Source organism: Xiphophorus maculatus, chromosome 14 (assembly GCF_002775205.1).
Source record: "Xiphophorus maculatus strain JP 163 A chromosome 14, X_maculatus-5.0-male, whole genome shotgun sequence".
In the NCBI taxonomy this organism is placed as follows: Eukaryota; Metazoa; Chordata; class Actinopteri; order Cyprinodontiformes; family Poeciliidae; genus Xiphophorus; species Xiphophorus maculatus.
This window is the reverse complement of record NC_036456.1, coordinates 1,728,145-1,749,637: the sequence shown is the minus strand read 5'-3', so window position 1 is coordinate 1,749,637 and position 21,493 is coordinate 1,728,145. Positions and strand designations below refer to the sequence as shown.

Here is a 21,493-nt window from a genome sequence, read left to right as displayed (position 1 = left end):
GGGAACGTTAGTAGATATATTTTCACCTTTTACTCCATCTACAGCTGCCTTTTCTGCTTAGTTAAAATAGCTCTAGTTCAGTCATATTACATGGGAAGTTTCTGTAACAATCAGCTTTCGAGTCCTGACACAGATTCTCAGTTGCATTTAGGCCTGGACTTTGACTAGGTGTTGTGGAAAAAAAAAATTTCCAAGCACTGTTAGATGAAACCACTCAATCAGGTTTATGTGTATATTGTGCACAATACAGAGAGATTGTAAGACAGTCAGCAATGAAGACGTTTCAGATGAAAAGCCCTAACAGGCAGAGTCAACACATGAGTTTTATACCAAGGATAAGAATTCACAACATATCAGAGACAGTCTGGTTTTCATAAAGGTTTCTTCCCACAGGGGCCACAAACTTCCACAACTTGAAAAAAACCTTGTAAGTGCAGCAATCAAAAAGAAGTTTGGAGTGTTGGATGATTATTAAACTGTCTAGGACATCTGCATACATGTACTTTTTTGTACAGTAATTTCACAAAATGCAAAACAGACAAATGTTTTGTATTACTTAATGTTCATAAAACAAAAAAATTCAACCACAAAAATCTGAAAACATCATATTTCCATCTCCAAAGTCCCGCAGCAAAACCATCCACAAGGTGGAACCTTTTGTTTCTCATGTTTTTCTACGGTCGGGTCCTCCAGGGATGCACACGGGGGGTCCCTACTGTAAAGCACCGCATGTGACATGTGTTTAATTAGAAGGCAGGTCCGTCACCTGCGCCCGTGTGAAGAAACTTGTCACCTTGGCAACTATGAAAGAAAAGCTTGTGTCGCTTCCGGAGATGTAACTTCAACACATTAAATGCCTGCATTGTGCCACCAGCTGGAAGAGACTGTGGCCAGCGTTTCTGAGACGGGAGAGGAGACGAGCGAAAACAAGCGCGACACAAAACATCTTCCTTTGATTCCGTCTGAAGGTCACAGTGTTTCCTTTGAATTCCAGCCAGCTGCCCGCCTCGCTGCCCCTCAGCTCAGGGAGACAGGCCCCTCCACAACAAGCACAAACACTCACATCCAAACAACATTTCACATGTCTCACACGTAGCTTCACACACAGTCAGGCAGCCAAAATGACGAAGAAGGAAGTTGGCAGTGTGTAGCAATGTGTGTAAACTTCACTGACTAAACCGACACCAGATAATATTCTACTTAATAGCACTGTGACGGTAACCCGTCACAATTACAAAATCTGCTGGACGATAGATCGTCCCAGAAGTTATTGCGATAAATGATAATATTGTTGTTTTGAGACCATTTTCAAGTAGTATAATATTAATGGTGTACACGTTCTCAAAGATCGATTAACTTTAAATTCTTATGAAAAAACAAAACCTTTTAAATATCCAAAACAAATAAGCAAAACAACAGAAACAACAAATAAAATGAATTAGGAAGTCTCTGAAAACAAAAGTATCTTGAAAAAAACGAGCAGGTTGAGACCAAAGAATCAGACTCAAGATTTTGTCATCTAGTTTTTGATAGGAGAGAAAAGAGATAAAACAATAAATCACAAAAATGGACATTATTGAGCTTCTTAATTTATCATGCAATTAATTGATGTATTGCTTATTGCAACAGGCCTTGCCACAATTCTTATTAGTGAATCCATATAATCACTCTGCCTTCAAAAAAGAACTGTTCAAATGGATCCTGATGCCCACGGTGACTAAACGTAGTTCAGTATCTCTGACTCCCAAATTAGTCAAGCAATTTGCTCACACCTATTTTTTATATATATAATATGTTGGGCTTGTTGCAACATCAAGTAAGACAGAAGCGACCATGGCACAGAATTAACCCGTACAATGTCACAAAGGATTATTATTGCACAAAGCCTCTAAACAAAACACAGCTTATGCACGATATTCAAGGACTCCGATATCTCATTTCACAGTTTGCTGACTAGATTTACGCTGCCAGGCAGGAATAATCTACAATCCTATTTTATTTTTGACTTGATGCGCCCCTCCCTGCCTGCCCCACTGCTCTCTGGGAGTCACTTCCTTCTCCCAGATCATTCACACAAGCTCCTGGATCAATTGGACTTTTCCGACACCATGTTCGTGGCTCGGGTCAACACAGTGACGAGCCTTGGAGGGAGCTATCGAGCTGAGGCCAAAGGCTCACGGATTAGGAAATTCAAAGTACGTCTCAAGGTTTGTTGGCGAAGAGATAGAGGACAGACTCACTTTCGAGCTGAACTCACCGAACTGCCATTTTGAGCAAGAGTTTGGGGTTAGTTTAATTCTTTTGTAAAGCAGATAAAATGTCACGTCACCTGCTGGTCCTTGCTTTGTTTCTGTTCTCACAATGACGCACGGCGTAATGAGGCTTTGTGGCAGATACGGGGATTATTGCCATATCTTGGGGGTCTGGTGAAGGATTAACAGGAGCCAATAAGTCCAAACGGCTGAACGGGAAAAAAGAGACGGGAGGAGAAAACCAAAGTGGACAAGAAACTTTACAGGGATTGTACGGCTTTTTGTTTTTTTTGTCCCGTAATTAGTCAGCCAAATTGGCAAACATCTCCAGATGTCTGGGGCTGTCGTTGGTAAAGAGGTGAACCGTGGGAGGATCGACATTGATTTCCACTGCCACAGTAACAGAGATCCTCTCCTAACTTTTCCTAAAGGAATAAACGCCCACGTTGCTTCAGTGCTGTGGCTTCCAGCCCTACTCCTGGCTTTCTTTTCTTTTCCACAATTTTTGCTTCTCGGAGACATTTTCCTGTATCACCACCTCAACATGCCCTCTGCCTCATGCATTCATAACCCTCTCTTTCTGCCTTCTTTCTCTCTCCAGTCCTCCATCCATCTTTGAAGACCTGAATATGCACCGACATAGACACTTTGCCCTATGAAATGTTCGGGTTTTCCTCGCACATCTTGATAAATTTAAACTGCCATCGCACACCTCTTGACAGCAATACCGGGGTATAAATCACAACCCTGTGTTAGCACTAAAATACATATTCTTTTCATATCACAGCTCACTTTTAGTCGTCTTTCATGTGATAAAGCGGTGAAAGGTAGACCTGTCACGCTTGATGCATGTTTGAAGTTTAAGGCTTTGCTTAAGGTTGAGGAACTGCAGAGATCTGAAGAAAGAGATCTGATTGGACATTGGAATCAAAATGTTTATGTGATCGCTATGTTTTCATGCGATAGCCCCTTATGTATCACGTTTCCACAACATTGCATAAGCAAATTAGTTGAACCAAGTGGCAGAAAAATCTCTTTAGGCCTTTATCTTAACATCAATGAGCGCTTACAAAACCCAGAAGGAATAGTCCCATTTCGACGGACAGCGCTACATGAGAAACCAAAAACAAAAAAGAAAAATATTTAAAAAATAAAACGAGGCAAATCAAATGACAGTATTACCAGCACTTAGCAGGTTTTGGACTGTAATTTGGATTTGCCTGAAGCTGAGCCTTTATATTATGTTGTTAAACAGCATATTGGGTGTGCAGATGTAAGTGACCAGATGTTGGAACAAATGGATGTGGGAGATGCCAAGGGGTGGATGACATATTTTGTCACACCACTAGGTTGTAATGGCAGTTTTTTCTTTTCAAATTACAGGCCTTTTCAATATACTACCGTGTTGGCTTTCCTCTGTGATAAAATGGGGATTTTGTTTAAACATGGCAGCCATTAAAAACATCAATTTAAAGACGTGTGTGTCATTATTGTGGCTGTACGATGGTCGGAGAGAAGAGTTAGAAGTGCTTGTCATTGATCTAACTAATGATTGGACTCAGTCCCTGCCTCCAGCAGGGTCACTCACAAGAACAACAGACACAGTGTGCACTAACAACTCAGTTTTTATAGCTAAGGTTTAAAGGGAAGGAATTTGGTTACTGATGACAGTAAATGTAAAAAGCTCCAGTTGAGCTAAGAATATACATATATTTTAGTTTTAGATGATTTTGATTGGCACTAGTGGCCTTATTTCGCACAGTGACTTTGATAAAAGTTGTCAAAAGAAGAGAAAGACAAATGTGGCAGGTGGCCAGAGACCTGGCACTGGACGTGGGGCGACTTAAAGCAAAAACCTGTGGCCTTTGCACACGGTGCGCCTGCTCCACCACCTGAGCCACCCAGAGCGCTTAGAGTCCATTTCTAAGCCGGACACTTGTGTTGAAAGTGCAAGTTTTAAAAAATGCATGGTATGAATACCTGAATATGTCAAAGCCAGAGGGTTAAGAATGCCGAATGTGGAAAGTGAGTGCATGTAGAAAACGCTGCATTTAAAGTTAGAGCTATGTGTTGGGTAATGTCAAATTTGGTGTGCTATCAGCCGATTTTGGTTGAAACAAACCAATGTTTTGTCTCAAGATGAGTGTAAAACCCTCTACAAAAGATTATTTCATACCAAAGCACAGATCCGTAAAATTTTTAGATGGACCCGGTTGAAATACAGCAGGAACGTCCATGTCAACACACTTTTTCTTTTTTTTTGCCCCTCCAGGGGGTCTTCTGTGGGCTCTAGTGTCCCTTATATGACAGTAGACTGACAGGAAACGGGGAAGAAGAGGGGGGAAGACATGCGGCAAATATCGTCGGGTCCGGGAGTCGAACCCGCGACGGCCGCGTCGAGGACCCAAGGCCTCCAAACATGGGTCGCGCTAACCCCTACGCCACCACGACATGCCAACACACTTTTTCTGAAGCAATTTCACATCGGCAGTCAAAAGGTGATCAGTAGTAGTTCAGTAATAGTGTTGCATAGCTGTGTGTCACAACCTACACCACGTTTACACATATAGAGGTTACAAAGCTGTTGCCGTTAAAGTTTAATATTTCAATTCATTTTGACGTTTTGTAGCAGGCATTTGTCCTCAAAGTCTCTCAGCTGACAATCATGTTCATTTGCAGAAGGAAAGGCAATTAATGATACCAAGGAGCTCTGCCCTCACATCAAAGAAGCCTCATCGTTGACTTCAAAGTTCTCCAAAATGCAATTAGCGCCACTCACCAATGGTCTCATTTGATTGAGTTCTGTAGAATGCAGGATAAACAAACTGGACTTTGTGTTCTTACGGAGTTGGCCGCAGATAACGGGTGATTCAACTGTGACACACCGATTTCACGCAAACCCAAAAAACAACCCTGATCAAACTCTTTCAAGTGCCGGCAATGCTGTCTAATGCATTTACAGACACTTTTCTGTCTCTACTGACCTCCATTTATTGTTTTAATTGACTGTTGAATGCTCTGGCAACTGCCTGATAACAGTGTTATTGTGCTCATGATGCCTCCCAATTATGCTGTCTGATGCCGTTTTAGACATGCCGGCTCCTTCAAATCGAATCATCCACGTCCCCCTCAGTGGTCTGGACAACAACCATCCCGTCTTGGTGCTGAGCTTGGTGCTCTACTGTTTTAATTGGCTCGCTTGTGTCAAAGAAGTGTTGCAACACTCAAGATGGAGCAGAGGTAGCACTAGGTTTGTTTTACTTAACAGCTTTTTGATGGTTCACCCTGTCATTTGGATCACAGCAGTTTTGAAAGTCACTGTTTGCTCTTGCGGTTTTGGAGTGTAACAGGCCTTGGCGTAATCTCACACCAGTGAGATTACGCGGTCTTGGCGTTTAAGCATGTGAGTCAGCGTTGTGACAGAGGGCAAACCTACAGAATGTCAAACTCTGTCGATAGTCCCAGGACGGAATCGCCCCAGGATGAGTTGTTTTCTGTCAAATCAGAGATTGGAACCTGACAAAGAGCTCCTAATCAGGCTTATAGACGACCATGTTTCAGCTGATTTATGAGTCTCGCTTCCTTTCTTTTGCCGAGACGTTGCCTCTCTCCGCAGTAGCAGGGCTCGCCACCAGCTTGTGTGTACTCCAGGACAAATAGGCAAGCCCAGCATGAGTCACACTCTGATGGGAGATTCAGATTCAAACACACACACACACACACACACACACACAGCACATTAGTCTAAGTCATTGATTTTTCAATGAGATCTGATTCGCCATTAGAGCGGCCAGTCTTCGTTGTCAGGGTGAGAAAGAACAGATGACCACCATCGCTGAAAAGATAGGAGGAGTTAGGGAGAAGGAAAGGAGGGGTGGAGAGATAAGGTGCTATTAAGACGGAGAGATAGGCACGCGTGCGGGAGTGTGTGTGTGCGTGTGTGTGTGTGTGTGTGTATGTGTGTGTCGGGTGTTCGCTCAAGGTGACTGCCGGAGATCACGACAAACACATACAAATGAGCTGGCCGAGCAGCAATGGAGAAAAGGTGTGCGGTGAGTGAGGCTGTCCGTGTCCGCTCCGATAGGTGACAATTTCAGTTTCCCCCGTTTTCCTCGGCCACGCTACGGCATCTGTAGCAGCACTTCAGGTGACTGATGAGAGACATGAATTGGGCGATCTAGATAACCGCTGCCCGAATCCAGAACCCCCGCTCTGTGTCTGCCACGACTCAACACTCCAAAGACGTCGTGGGAACACAAAGTGGGTGATTTCGCCAGCGAGAAGTCTACAAGTTATGCAACCACTTCTTTATTTTTTTCTCCCCTCCCTCTTATGTAACGCTGCAGTTTCTGAGTGGAAGATTCACCCCGCTATACTGTTCTCCATGTAGCAGATGCCACAGCCGATCTCCACTCGCAGGCATTAGGCATGCATTTTGACAGGCTGATTACCCATTCAGAGGCAGAATTACCCTCAAAGGGGAGACGCAGAGATATCTTCTGATAGTCTATCAGGCTCAGTAGCAGGCGCCTGTGGGACAACTTCAAAACAAGCCTCCGAATATTCATCCCTAACTGCAAATTAAACATGTATTTGAACATTAAGCAAATTATAAAACGCCACTTCTGCCGTAAGTCCGCGTGAAATATTGAGTTGCTGTAACGACGCAGAGAAGCGTCAGCCGTGTGCGCGCGCATCCCGTATGAGAATCGATTGCTTTTTTTGGTAAAGACGTGTTTATCCTGCGCGTCTCCCGCTCATTCTGCCCCACCGGCTGATTCATAAGCTCATAAATTATTGCAGGGAGGCATACTTACACTGGCACGTCAAGTTAGGCTCAAGCAGATCCGGGCTGTGATAGATCATTATTGGGGGAAATGGGGAAAGAAGCTGACGAATAGTTTGCATTTTCCGCCACCCCGCGGGACTATTAATATGAAGTCTGTCAGAGCGAATTATCGACATCAGCAAATTCCTGAACTGGTCAAGCCGCTTTTTCTTCATTTTCTGTCTTATTTTTTTTTTGGTAGTTTTTCGAGACGCGAAACGCTAAGTTCCGATGTTTTCTCGTTCTACCTCGCTTGTTTACCCCATTAGTTCATCAGATTGGGAGGCGTGTGTTGGTGATGAACCTTTAGGGTTTGCTAGAGACGAAGCACCATCTAATTGAGCTGTCGGTTGAAGGAAACAAAGAAGGGAAAGCTTCAAAACCGCCGTCACAGAGCCTCTTTTTCTATTTCCCCATTCTTAATTGACTAACTGTGTGTGTGCCGAGGAGAAACAAAGAAATCTTGAAGCGTTCAAAAGGAGCTTTGATCTCAAAGCACCTTAAGGCCCCAGAAGACCATCAAGGTTTCCTCTGTCCTTGTATCGCACACTGTCTCTGTCTGCTCCTCCTCCCTCTGCGCTTTCCCTTTTCTGTTTGCAATGATCAGCCAGAGCGCTGTGAGGTTTGCCAGATAACCCTGATGCACACGCACACACGCACGAGCACGCCCACATACCGACGCACGCCCACTGCAGCCTCTGCCTCATTCTCATTCCCCTCTCGATGGCTGCGTTTACCTCGACGCACTCTCGCTTGCTGCAAGGTCATGTTGAAATATTTCAGACGGAAACGCTCTCCGTGTACCGGTGCTGCTCTCCTCTCTGCCGTGGATTTCCAGAACTGATTTAGTTTGTCTTTGAGGGGGGAAAAAATATTAAAAACGGGGGGTAAATCTGATGGGAGGCCAGCAGAAACTGTGGATTCTGCTCTGAAAATGAAGAAAATTTTACTCAAAACTGAAATCTTAAATATTTTTGCAACAATCAAAACACTTTTCGTGACATAACGCTTTCAAGAAAGGTGTGTAAAGAGTGTTCAGACCGTCTTTTAAGATTTTGTCATGCTACAGTTTGACAGACCAACACAAATTAGTACATATTTCTGACATGGAAGAAATTAATAAAGTCTTTTGGGACACAAGTCCACCAGCTTTACTCATCTGACCACTGACAGTTTTGCTTATTCTCATTGAAAAATAGATAAGATATAAAGTCTGTTTCCAAATCTTATCTTAGATTGGATTTAAGACTTTGAGTAGGTCTTTGTAACATGTCATCAACCTTTTATTTAACCAGGATAATAAAAGAAACTCCTTGAGATTAGGAATCTCTTTTGCCTGGCAAGTATCAGCAGCACAGTTACAAGTAGTCACTTACGGATAGACACACTTTCACTCAACAACAATATCATCATAAAAATATGGTAGAACATGAATATGCTTTGATCTGACCCAGGGATTCCCAAACATTTTCGTGGCCTGGCCCCCCAAACAGCATTAGCTTCTGACCAGGGGCCGCGTCTGCAAATTCTACAATTCTACAAAATATGTTACGGAACATACATTTTCAAATGATTTTTCTCACTTTTATTCTCTATATTCAATAGTTATTATATTCGTAGCTTATATCCTGCCTCATACCTTTTGATTTTAGCTATGCTAGCTCGAGGAGCAAAGCCTCTTGATCAGAAAGACAAGCATGCCAAATAACATTTCAATCCATTATTTTAATTTATATTTCATAACGACTAAAAACCTGATTAGATTTTGTCATTTAAAAAATTGATTAAGAACTTTGATTAAGAAATGTGTTACGTTTAAACATGTTTTTCTTATCTTCACTCAAGTTTTCTAAGGTCCCCTATCGCCCCCCGGTGGCCCCAGTTTGAAAAACACTGATCTAAACCATTCCATTGTAGCTCTAAACTTTTAGCATTGCTTAGGTTTGTAGCTTGCTTTGTTAAACTATTAAACATTTGAGGCCTTCACAGAACAGCTGGATTTGAACTGAAAATGAATCACACACAGTCAGACTCTATTGAGTGATCACAGCGACCACAACCGCTGGCTTAGAGCTGGAATATGCAAAAACCTGACACCCCTCTAGAAACACTTGTAACTTCCAACTCCACCAGTTCAAACACCAAATAGACCTTTAAATGCATTAGCACCATCTTGGCACTATTGCAGAATCAAACATCTTATCAAGACAAATGAGCACCGTTATCTGAATTGGCTGCTTTATAAACACTAGCCAATAGCATGTCAAGTAGCATATCGTCATGGTGTTTAAGCTTCTTTCAAATCATTTTGATATCCTTCACAAAATTATTCTGCAACTTTAGGCAGATTTTCTGTGGAAGAAATTAGGAGTTACGTTCCATGGAAGTGTCTGCAAATAGGTGAATCTGAGAATACAGAACAACAAATATGTGAGACTCCACTGTCGATGACTTCAGAGGAAAATTTGCTGCGCAACAATTTTATGTGTTTTACTTTTTAGAAAAAAAGCACCATGCATCATTATTCATTCCTATTTTTGTGTTGCTCTGTCGCGTAAAAATGTCAATAAATCCTGCTAAAGTTGTGCTTTCTTACAAAGTGTGAAAAATCCAGACCAAAGGGATGTGAATACTTTGTAAAGTACTGTAATTTTGATATTTCCTGTGTTCACTCCCAAGATAAAAATAAAATAAAATCCCTTCCTTTCTGCAGCTGTAACAACACCAAGAACGATTTTGGCTGAAGCTGAATCTCCTTCCAATCTACAGACATTTTTTCTCTTTTCCCCCCTCATCTCCTTGCGTCTGTAGACGTTTGAATGTTTCAACAAAGCTCGCGATCTCAAAAAGAGACTCTGTCTTCCTTGAGATTTAAATTGGACGTAACTGAAAGTGGATCAGGGAACAAGCTCAATTTCCATGGATCGGTCTGAAGCCCCCACCTCCACCTCCCGCCTGACCCGCAGGAAGAGCCGCTAGGCGAGCCGGCCTCCAGACGAAAGCGGAGGCATGCGAGAGCCGGGCTCCTGACGACGGCTGACAGCCGCAGCAGATTAAGGGCCGCTAAGTGGCAGCCAAGAAGTGGTGGTGTTGAAACCGCGGCCGGGGCCTTACTTTGGGTCCCCCCCCCCTCTCCTTTCATTTTCACAGTTGCAGGCTTGACTGCACCCAGTCTTTCAAACAGTGTTTCTTTTCCCCTCCTCCTCCTGTGTCTAGAGATACGTTCGCTTAAGGGAAATGGCCATTAAAATGTCATTACTGCATCACAGAAATCATTTTTTTGTTTTTTGTTGTGTTTCTTTTTTTTTGGTTCCCTGAGGCTTCCTGCTGTAATGGGCTCGATACATTCCTTCAGCATGGAGAAGAACCCTAGTGTTGCGGAACGCAAATGCTAATCTCTGTGTAAATATCACCAAGATTCAACTGTCCTATCTGCTTTTCAGTCTTAACGGCACAGATTCTTTCCGCTCCGATCTGTGAAATCGAATTAATCCTCTGAGCAAAAGCAAAAAAGGTGTGGTGATTACGGTCTCAGCCGTGTGTGGGACCTGACGGGGATCATCGTTTTCCTCCTCGTGACGCAGCGTCTGAACGACTGCCATGATCTTAGCGACGATTGAGTTGTCGTTCTTTTTGTCTTTTTTTAAAAATCGCTCAGCGATAGTTTGGAAGGGAATAATAGTGAGCAGAGAGCCTGTGAGGGCTGCTACATAACATGAATCAATTCATTAGGCACCTAAGAAGGTGGAAGCACTTTGTCATTTGAGCCTCTTTGCAGGGTGAGATCATCTGAGTGGAAGTTTGTCTAAATCTGGCGTTGGCGTCCGGAGCCGGGGTCGTTTCCTGTCCCGCCCCAACGTCCGCTCCCACAATCAACAACGAGTCCTGCTTTCTGAGCATGCTCAGTCCGTACAGTCAGCACCGCCGAGTCGCAAGTTTAGCAGATTTTTGCTGTTCGCTGATTTCTGTCGCGACAAATTTTGCCAGACGACAAGGTTGTCGCGATAAACGGTAATATTGTTGTTTTGAGAACATTTTGAAACGATACAACGGTAATGGCATAATGACACAAGAACACATACTCAAAGATAAACAAATAAAAGTTTAATACACTTATATAAGGCTGGAAATGGAAGACGCTCTAAATGTCTAAAACAAACAAGCAAAACAACAGAAACGACAAATAAAATGAATCATAAAGTCTATGTGAACAAAAAGGCTGGATGAGACCAATGAACCAGACTGAAGACTTTTAACATCCAGTTTTTGGTAGAAAGAGAAAAAACAAGAAAACACAATAAACTGTGCAAATGGAAATTGAGCTTGTTTTAACTTATCATGCAATTAATGGATTTATAGCTTATTGTGACAGGCATATTTAATATTTATTTCAAACGGCACATCACATAATATGACAGAGTTTGACATAAAGGCTAGTTTTCATCTGTAGTTTCTCAAGGTAAAAACAGCATAAATACAATATGCTACAGTCTGATGCAAGAAAATGACCAAGCTTCTGCCAAGAAAAGAGAATAATAATAATAAATAAATAGCATTTTTAATGTAAAGCATATGTAGTTGCAAAATTTATAAACTTTCGAAGCCATGTAGAAGTTCACCGCAATACAATTAAATCATTAAAAAACATAATGTCATTAATGACTATGCTAATCATTAACATACCGCGCAAAATCTGCACTTATTTACTTAATGAACTTGCTCTCTCCAGCGCTGTATTGTCTTTCTCAAAGCTCTTAATCAGCCATGAATAACACAACATGGCTGCAAGCAAAAGTCGCACGTTCACCTCTGAAATACTCAACATATGGGAAACGGCGTAAATAAAATGCACATAGCTAATAAGGTAATGGGATCAGTGGAGTCGTCGCTGCGGAGTGCCACCTGGCCCCATTCTGCGTTCTTTTGGGGTGGGGGTTTTTCGGGCGGGGAGTTTTGCGAGTTTGAGCGAGGTGAAACTGCGGCGGAGGAATCTCTGGCAGACAGACGGCGTGTCTGCTGCCGTGTTTGTCTCCGGTGCGCTCCGCTTCCCCTCCCGCGCCGCTTGTTCCGTGGCTTTCTGGCAGCCTGTAAATGACTTTGACCTTTCCTGGGACTGAGGACAGGAACCATGGAGGCAGAGGAGAGAGATGGCGGGAGGAAAGAGTAGAGTAGGCGGTTGACTGTAATAAACTCGAAGCAGTGGGCGGCTGTCAACACTAATAAATGGGAAAGGGGAGGTGGGAGTGTGTGTGTGTGTGTGTGTGTGGGGGGGGGGGGGGGGGTTGGCCGGAAGATGAATACTAAAGGTGCCTGAGTCCTCGGTAAGTACCGTCTCTTTTTACCAGGATGATGTGTGTGAGATCTGATGCTCACAGAGACATCCTTCTGCTAGACATGAGGGCATTCTGCCTCGCTGCAGGAACCTGCTGGACAGTATCTTTTGAGTTTCGGCCCTGGACAACAAAAAAGCGAATCTGTCTTGCGTGTCAATAAGTCGTTCAGCTACAACGGATAACTTGAATGCAGCCGTTTGTCAACGCATGGTAGCCGCTGTCAGTTATCCATCCATATTTTATATCCACTTCTATCTGCCAATCAGTTTTACTTTATTTTTTATTTTTTCCCTTCTATAACCTTGTTATCCACTGAATGTTAAAGAAATTATCATTTAAGAGCGAGATTTGTTTGGGTGTGGATTGTTAAAATATGGCACATGTAAGTGGTGTAAACTGTTTTTCAATTTGTTTTGTTTTTTCCTGTTGTCTCTCAGTATCACAGGAGTTCCTCAGGGCTCCTTGTTTGGTACCCTGCTCATTGCGCTTTATATAAATTTCGTTTGTGAAAATCTCCCCCTGAATTTTGTTTTTAAGCAGAAAATACAACTATGTTTTTTTTTTGTTTTGTTTTGTTTTTTTTATTTTGCAAGTTAACTTAAGTTAAATGCAAAAAGATTAACCTACACAAATGGCGAACTGTTGCCGTCTAAACTCTGTTCAGTCTTGATTTGTCCCGCAAAGATCTGATTCCTGCAAGATTTGGCTTTTTTTTTTATTCATTCATGAATGTATGTAGTAGTTGGTATCTGACTAGTTTAAATGCCACCTGCTGCTGTTCTTTGTGTTTCATGGTTGGCTGAGAAATGCCTGTACATGACTATTCTCTATAAAGAGAATTCTCTGGCTCTCTCATCTGTTAAGCCCAGTAGACAACTGTCCTTGCAAACTATGTAGAAGCTAACGAGATTTTTTCTTTCTCAACAAAAGAAAATGCCTTATTGTTATGGTTAAAACCAGAACACAGGTTGTAACTGTTGTCAGGAAAATCTTAATGGCTAGTAAAAAATTAAAAAAAATTTGTGATATCCTAAAAGTCATCTATCTGGCTAATAAAAGTATATTTTCAATCAATATTGAAGGCAACAAGTCCAAGAAATTAAGACATCACTCTACGGGAGGAGTAGTCTGTTCTGTGAGCTGTGGTTCTGCCTCTGGACCTCTTCTCAGTGGGAGTTCCTATAGCAACCCGCACCGTAGGGGGTTAAGAAAAAAAAGCCAAACGAAAGTTGCGCAAAACTCTGAAACAGGAGAACCAGGATGGAGAACAGAGAAACAAACTAGATGTGAATCGGAATCAGAGAATCCGGCGGTGAATAGTGAAAAATCAATATGAGTGTCAAATCAGGTGAAACACTTGATGATTAGGCGGCACAGACAGGTGAATGACGTGATGAGTAAAGATTACTGGTGGTGAGCGTCAATACTAACGATAAAATAAAACCAGCAACAGAAAAGAAACTAAAGAAGACAACAATAAACCAAGAGAGGATAATACTAATCAAAGAAAACTAAATGGAAATGAATGAAGAACAAAATGCAAGAATGAACTAAGAAACTACAGTAAATACAGAGGAATAAACCTGTATGGCAAGACCTTTTGAACAATAATTAACACAGAGGACTGTGTGGCAAGAATAAACAGTCATTGTTTTCAGATAAAAGGGAAAATAATATTGTTAAAGTGCCATGGGTTTGTTGGGACCACAGCTAACACTAAGAAGAAATATATTTTACAGACAATAACAGTAAGGAACCTATCACTTATTTATGTTTTTAATTAGATTTTATTTTATATAATTTTTCTTCAATATTATTTTTCATGTCAGCGTTAATGTCATGAGGCTGTTCAGTGACTCCATGACACTTTCAATCTGACTCATTAGGATTTGACTAAGAACCAGCTTTGTTCTGTCATTTCTGTCCAGTAAAACTATTCATCTATAAATCAATAGATCTACATAAAGATATAATCCACGTTTCTGTTCCATATATTTATGGCATTAAAAGGATCTGGAACTTTTGTTTTTCCAGTGAAAGCTCTGGTTTGCACAGTAAATGCCATGTGGGTGAAATTTTATGGATGATACTTTGATGTCCCATTCTCCTGAAGGCAACACGGAGCTGCACCAGCAGAAACTCACACAAATATTGGAGAGAAGAAGAGTTATGATTGACACGTCAGACACGCTTGAGATCACAGAGCTGACGGTTGTTTCCGCTAATAGCCTAGAAGATCTTGTCGAATTTGATGAAGAATCTTGCAAATCGGTGAGAAAAAAAATAATGTTAAAATAGTTTTGCAAAATATATTGTATAATTCAAAATAGTAAATCCGTTTTTATTAAATCTCAGAAGGCTTCCCTTGTGAGCGGCTGAAGCCCGGAATAATCCGTTGTGTAGCATCAGAGCATCGGTGATCGCACGCGCTCGGGAGTTGGCTCAGTAAATTCACTGAAAATTGGCTAAAATATCTAGTAACTGATCAAATGTAATAAAAATAAAATTGTATAGTAAGATTTATTTATTTTTATTATAGTGTATGTTGTATTTTTTCTATGTAGTTGCACTTGTTTTCCTGTTAGCACATGTTATAACATTTCAACGGTGCTAATTCATGGTTCATGGTGCTATAATGTGCTTTTCTGTTGGCATTGCTTGGGAACTTTCTGTTCTGAGTAGGTCAGAGCTAATGTGAGCTTCTAATCCACATTCTGATGTTAAACATAGTGTTATAGTGTTAATTGGCACTTTTAGATATATATATATATATATACAGTATATTACCACATATAAGCTAATTTCTTTAGTTTTGCTGATGTGTTGGTAATATTGAACTCTGATAACTTGAATATTGTTGTACAACATGGAAAAATCTTGAGAAACGATGGACGATCTCCTTGAATTGTAGCTTAAGCTTTATTGATATTAGCATCCTGTATTTTAAGATGCTTTACTCTGGCCTTGTTCCAGGTCAGGTTATTTTTGTTAAAACATAACCTGACCATTGTTTTAGCCTGTAGTGCCCAGAGACCCCAAGATCATCTTCTGAAGAACTTGGATGGCGAGCCCCAGCCCAGAGGACAGAGTGAACTGGTAGATGGTGACCCCACTGGTCACTAGCCGTGAAACATTGAATGAACAATTGACAGACACATCGAAATGACTGCGTTATTTATTTTATTTTATTTTTTTCAAAAGCGCGAAATTTTTGGTTATTTGTAAATGTTGATCCACAATTGTTCACTATATGAAATTCTACTCTTTCTTGTAGACATTGTGTGCTCTCCTCTGTTGTTGCTCACACCTAGGCTCCCGTGATTTTAAAATCTTCTGATCAGGGCCAACTTTCTTTTTACTTGTGTAGTGTTGGTAGTAGTCATTGAAGTAAATTAACGTACCTACAATCTACTATTATCAGGTGTATTTGAAGTAACCTTTTGTGTGGGTTACATGTAGGACCAGGTTTGGAGACCCCAGTGCTGAGTTATCTTTGTTTAACTCTCACAGCTTGACAGTTGAAGACATTCATACAACAAGAGACTAACTGGGGACTTTGTGTCGCATTGCCTGAGCCATAGTCTCCCAATAGGAAGGAGGGGGACCTACTGTATGTTTAGGACTAACCAACCGAGAGCAAAACTCCGATTTGTCTTAGAGTGTCTTCTAATAAAAGTTGTCTTTGCTCTCCGTTTGTAGGAACGGGGAAAGGTCGGCGTGATCTTCAACGTGGGAACAGACGACATCACCATCGAGGAGAGCGCGGTGATGGTGAGCGACGGCAAATACCATGTGGTGCGATTCACACGCAGTGGCGGCAACGCCACGCTGCAGGTGGACAACCAGCCCGTCATCGAACGTTTCCCCTCAGGTAGGCCCCGGACCCCCGCTATGGGGTTAATGTAATATAGAATGTCAGGGTAATGAAGTTTGCTAATAAGTTTGGAAGAACACATTGGAGAGAGAAAGTAGCTATTACCTCCTCTGCCTTGTTTTATTCAAAGATAGTTTTGAATTGACTTTAATTTATTTTGTTTTTGTTTTGTTTTTTTGCGACCCTCAGAGAACGCCTGTTTTATTCAAACAGATTAAGTCAGGTTCTGGTCCAAAAGGCAGGAAGAACCAAACAGCCTTCCCGAGGCAAGTAATCTTCCATCTAAGATCATCGGCCCTGTGCAGTTGGTCTACCATTGTAGCCGCTGGCACTGTGGAGCCCGGACTTGTATGGAGGTCAGCTGAATGCTAATATCCCAGACAGGGAAGAAAAAAAAAAAAACAAATTGAAGGAGGAGAAACTTTTCATCCCGTGAAAGTGTGAGGTGACGTTTCCAAATCCTGCTTTGGCTTCCGCGTATAGAGAAGCTCAACGTTATTCCAACATATGACATTTAAATGAGACCAAACACCCTGTGAGTCACTGCTGGCAGTGTGCTAATTCCCCCACCAGTCGTTAAAGCATAATCACGCTTTTCTATTTCTGCCTGAATCTCCAGCCTATTTGTGGTGATTCAGAAGCTCAGAGTGAATTTCTCTCTCCAACGTGTGTCTCCCTCCCTCCTGCTGTACGTGGTTGTTCAAAGGAAAGCGCCTCTTCTTTCTGTTCCCAACATGAGTTTTGCATATGGGTAAACACCGGGGGTAAGCTGGACTCTCAGCCTGCATTAATGATGATGTTGAAACTAAGCAACCTGAATACGAAATGAGGATCCCACCTCCCTTCCTTTCCCAGCCCTGTCAATATCACCTTTCATCTCCATTATCTAAAAGTGCTTCGCTTGTAACGGCATTGTTCGAACACACGGGGAGAGGGGCTGCTAATGCAGCCGTGATATTTCCTCTTGTTGACATGAGGTACGGAGCGAAAAGACTGTGACATTCGTCGCCACAGCAGTGATCCTGCAATGGGTGGAGGGCGGACAGAATGGGGGGGGGGGGGGGGGGGTCTGTTTTGGCTTTGAGAGAAGCGCGTTCTGCTGCTCATCCATCAGCACAGCGAGGCCAGACTGAGGGGCATGCATCACAGCCAGAGGAGGAAGCGCCTTGTGACAGTTCACTCTTTTCACTCGTTATTATGATGGAAATGCAGCCCTTTTCACCGCCGAACGCGCTCCAAAGATAGCACTCTGCCGCTTAAAGGAGAACAGCGGAGCAGCCTGTTAACACCGACAACTTCCATGTCACCATCCGGATTGAGGTTTTGTTTCATCAAGAAACATGAATGCACAGAACATAAAGTATTCTCTTTTTTTTTTTTACCCCCACTCCTTCCGCCCTCCACCCTACCGTTTTGGGTGGCCTCATCAAACGCTTCTTTCCTTTTCCTACCGCTGATCAACATGTGACGTCTGTTGTTTTGTTTCTGTTTGTTAGTTTATCTGATAAGTTCTGGATTCGCCCCCCCGGTGGGGGTTTGGAGCTTAAATGAAGTTTGAAAAGGTTATGAGGACTGCAGGAGGAAAACAGATGAGCTTGGATTCATCTACATTAGCCAGATTTGCTCAAACCATTTAAAAAGAATTTTTTTTTTGGTGGAGACTTCAGTCTAAAAGACTCCTGGTCTTCACTTTCTGGCTCAGTGGCATTCTGGTGAAAGCAGATTTGTTACACTTTAAGGGAGCAAAGTCTTAGAGGAGGCTACACTGTAAAAAAAAAAAAAGTGTGGAAAAGTCAGGAGGGATGAATGAGGGAGGGGCAGAGGTGGAAACTTTGACAAATGAGGTGCACAAAAAAGGGTGTGGTCAGAAAGCCAGTGTCCAGGGCAAAGATAAAACCTACTGTTTGGGGGTTTATTCAATTTGGGGGTTTATTCAGTGGTAGGCACCCTGCTAATCCTAAAGTATTAACCATAAACATTCGTTCTGCTAACTTTAAGGCACTACACCAACACGGTTAGCAGAAGCTAATGCTAAAGCACTAGCTTCAGGTTAAATTATGTTTGCCCTTGAAAGACTGCCACACTCGAGCACCTTAATTTTGATGTTATAATTTACATGTTCCATAATGGTTTGTTCATATCTTGTCTTCTACCATCTTCTACTGTCTTCTTATGGCAAGGAACAGGCTAGCATGAGGAGATGAAAAGGAACAGCTGCATAGACAGTCTTCATCCACTTCAAAATAAGAGCATAAATATAAATGTGTGGCTACTTGAAAAATTTTAAAGAGTCAATAACCAAAACTTCACCCTAGATGTCAAATAGCGCTTTCAAAATTATTCAGGAGAATTGGTTTAGGGGAAGCAAAGTGCGCTAAATGTTTCAAAGTTTGCAAAAGCACTAAGTGTAAAATTAGCTTCACTGTTAGTTCATTAGCTGCTTAGCAGACGTGAACGTGACCACTGGGTTTTTGCAATTAGGTTCAACTAATCCCTAATATTCTGAGTTGTTTCTAATGCAAAAAACGGAAAAGTCATTTTGTTCTTACAATCTTAAAGGTTTTGTGAACCTCAGCCTCAAATAAGAACAGAGTCCTCCATGTTAAGCAGAAAGAGGAAAGTTGCAAAACAATGCCATATTTTTTAAATGATTGGTGCTTTTGTGATTTGTTCGTAGATCAACCTAGAGGATTAAACATGTAACACGTGGGTTAAAACAGCCATCTACACCATATTTAAGTTCATTTGCCTTCAATGTTGCACATTTGGTGTAGCCCTGACAGTCACTTCATGGTTAGGAAGTGTCCTGAGTGTGACCAACCATAACTCACAAAAGCAACACAGAATACCATGAAAACGTACCAAACCTTTTTCTTCTAAATTCAAGCAATGTGTTTAAACCAATCATCATATCAGAGGAGTCACGGTGAGACGCCACATCACACAACTCTGACAATTTACCTTCTTTCATTAGCGTTGACTTCTCACTTTGTAAAGTCAATGCAACTCTTTCAGATTCCTGCTTCAGTTTTTAAAAAGCGAAAGCTTTATCTAATTCAGCTCGCCCTCGCAAACGTTCCAATGCCAGCACCTTCTCCTACAGCCTTTAACATCTCTTTTTGTTGTTCGTAGTTCAAAGACACATCAAAGAGTGAGCACCGAGTTGCCGAATCCTCAGGCAAATTAGAGGATGACACCTTCGGCAATGTCAAAACTCCCATTTCAATAAGCTACTCTCTTAAGATTACCCCAACATTTTCCTTCTGTTTGTCTGCAACACACTTTTCTTAGAGCTCACCAGTTGTTGCAAGTCACGGCTAAGTAGTACATAGTGTGAAACTGTTTAGGTCGGGGGTAGAGGGGAAAGATTTAGGTTGCGTTGATGCCAGCCTTGTTTAGTCTGTTTTACTAAAACTCTAATTTGTTTGCCTAGGAAGTCCGGTTCATTTGTGAGGAGGTGTGATTGCACAATCAAACTCTGATGTGGACCAAAAAAGTGAACTCTGGTCCCCCTTAAAACTTAGGTTTCGGGCGTGCTGTGGTGGCGTAGGGGTTAGCACGACCCACGTTTGGAGGCCTTGAGTCCTCGACGCGGCCGTCGTGGGTTCGATTCCCAGACCCGGCGACATTTGCCGTATGTCTTCCCCACTCTCCTTCCCCCTTTCCTGTCAGCCTACTTTCATATAAGGGACACGAGAGCCCACAAAAGACCCCTACAAGGGAGAGAAAAAAAACGTAGGTTTCGGTCCGGTTGAAGTGAACTCTGGCGCGCTTCGAATGCAAATGTGAATGCCAAGCGGATGGAAAGCTCTCCAATAGCAGGAAGTGGGCTTTTATGTCGTTTCCTTCAGCGGTTCTTAGCGCAGCGCCACTACGGGTGAGGGAGAGAACCGGTTCTTCAAACGGTTTGGCTCATTTGACACACCAGCTGAAAATGTAACAAGTGTCACAATTTTGGTCTCCAACCGACCCAGCCGACCCAGTCTACCGGACTATCAGGTGTGAAAACATCCTAAAATGCAGACCATGACTAATGGCACCAACCAAAACATTTATACTGAGCATCACCTCTGAATACCTACCAAAATCTCCGTTCTAGTCTTCAGAGGTCAGGAGGGCAACCTGTGGTGTGGCAAAACGACCAGCAACTGGCAACCCTTCCCAAGACTTCTGCTCTAGTCATGTTATCTCACACTCTCGTCTGAGATGCACTGAAACCCATAAGGAGCCCGGCCTAATTGATCGATGAACTTATTTGCACTATGTAGAAAATAGTCAATGCTCTTGGCTTTTAGTTCTTTGACACTCTTTGGGCAAATTAGGTACAAAGTAAACAAATTACCAGAGAATGAAATGAAAGGAAATGAAACGCAAGGAGTAGAAAAACACAAACATCCTTACTGACATAACATGGATGGTTTTCCTCCACTTGACATCAGTATTGCTTAGCCCACAGTTTAGTACTTTATTTTAACAAAGTACTACACAAGCATCACTACTTGATCAAACATACATTCATCCTACTATTTCATACTGTTTAGCTGAAGAATATGTCACAATTTTGGTCTCCAACCGTTATTGGAGTTATTACCGTTAATAAGTAATTACAACATATTGTAATAACTTAATAGCTTTATTTTCTTTATAAAACAGAAAGAACAAAGAAGGAAGGAGGGTAGCAACTCCCAGGATGTGGCTCATAGAGGTTTATGTGGAGACCCTGGCCAGTTGCCTCTCGTTTCATCAACGCCAATTACAACAAATGAAAAACTGTAAAATTTGTTAGGTTCCATTTGTAGTCGAAACTCGTAAATCCTGACCCATGAGTTGGAAAAATCAACTGGAAAGCTAGCCAGCTGCAATATACTCACTGGCTGAGTACCCAAAGCTTAGTGATTTTATGGTTTTAAAACCAAATGTTACCCTCTAGCCCTAAGAGAAGTCTTTTTATAGCTGGCAATACAAAGAGGACCTAGAAAGAACCACTTCCTTTCTTACTTCAAAGTAAAAGTCTCAAACATTCATATCCGAGACTCGTAATAAAGGCTTAGACTTACCAAAACAAATCACACGTTGGTGACGACTGGGTAGAGTTAAGACAGAGTTGACTTAAATGCCATTGTTGCATCTTGTGCCTCGAGATCTTGCTAACCCCCTGTAAAGACAGGTTGTATTTTGTAAACACTTTTGCAACGTGAAAACAAAT

General features: G+C 42.0%; 1 protein-coding gene across 9 annotated transcripts in view; it reads left to right on the top strand.

Annotated features, from left to right (window-relative positions):
- LOC102219889 (neurexin-2) overlaps positions 1-21,493 on the top strand; it is an 813,998-nt gene that overhangs the window by 729,975 nt on the left and 62,530 nt on the right. For all 9 annotated transcript variants that reach the window (XM_023346052.1, XM_023346050.1, XM_023346051.1 and 6 more), the window contains one exon: positions 16,113-16,284. In XM_023346052.1, the coding sequence (XP_023201820.1) occupies positions 16,113-16,284 (172 nt within the window). The remainder of the gene's footprint in view (positions 1-16,112; positions 16,285-21,493) is intronic.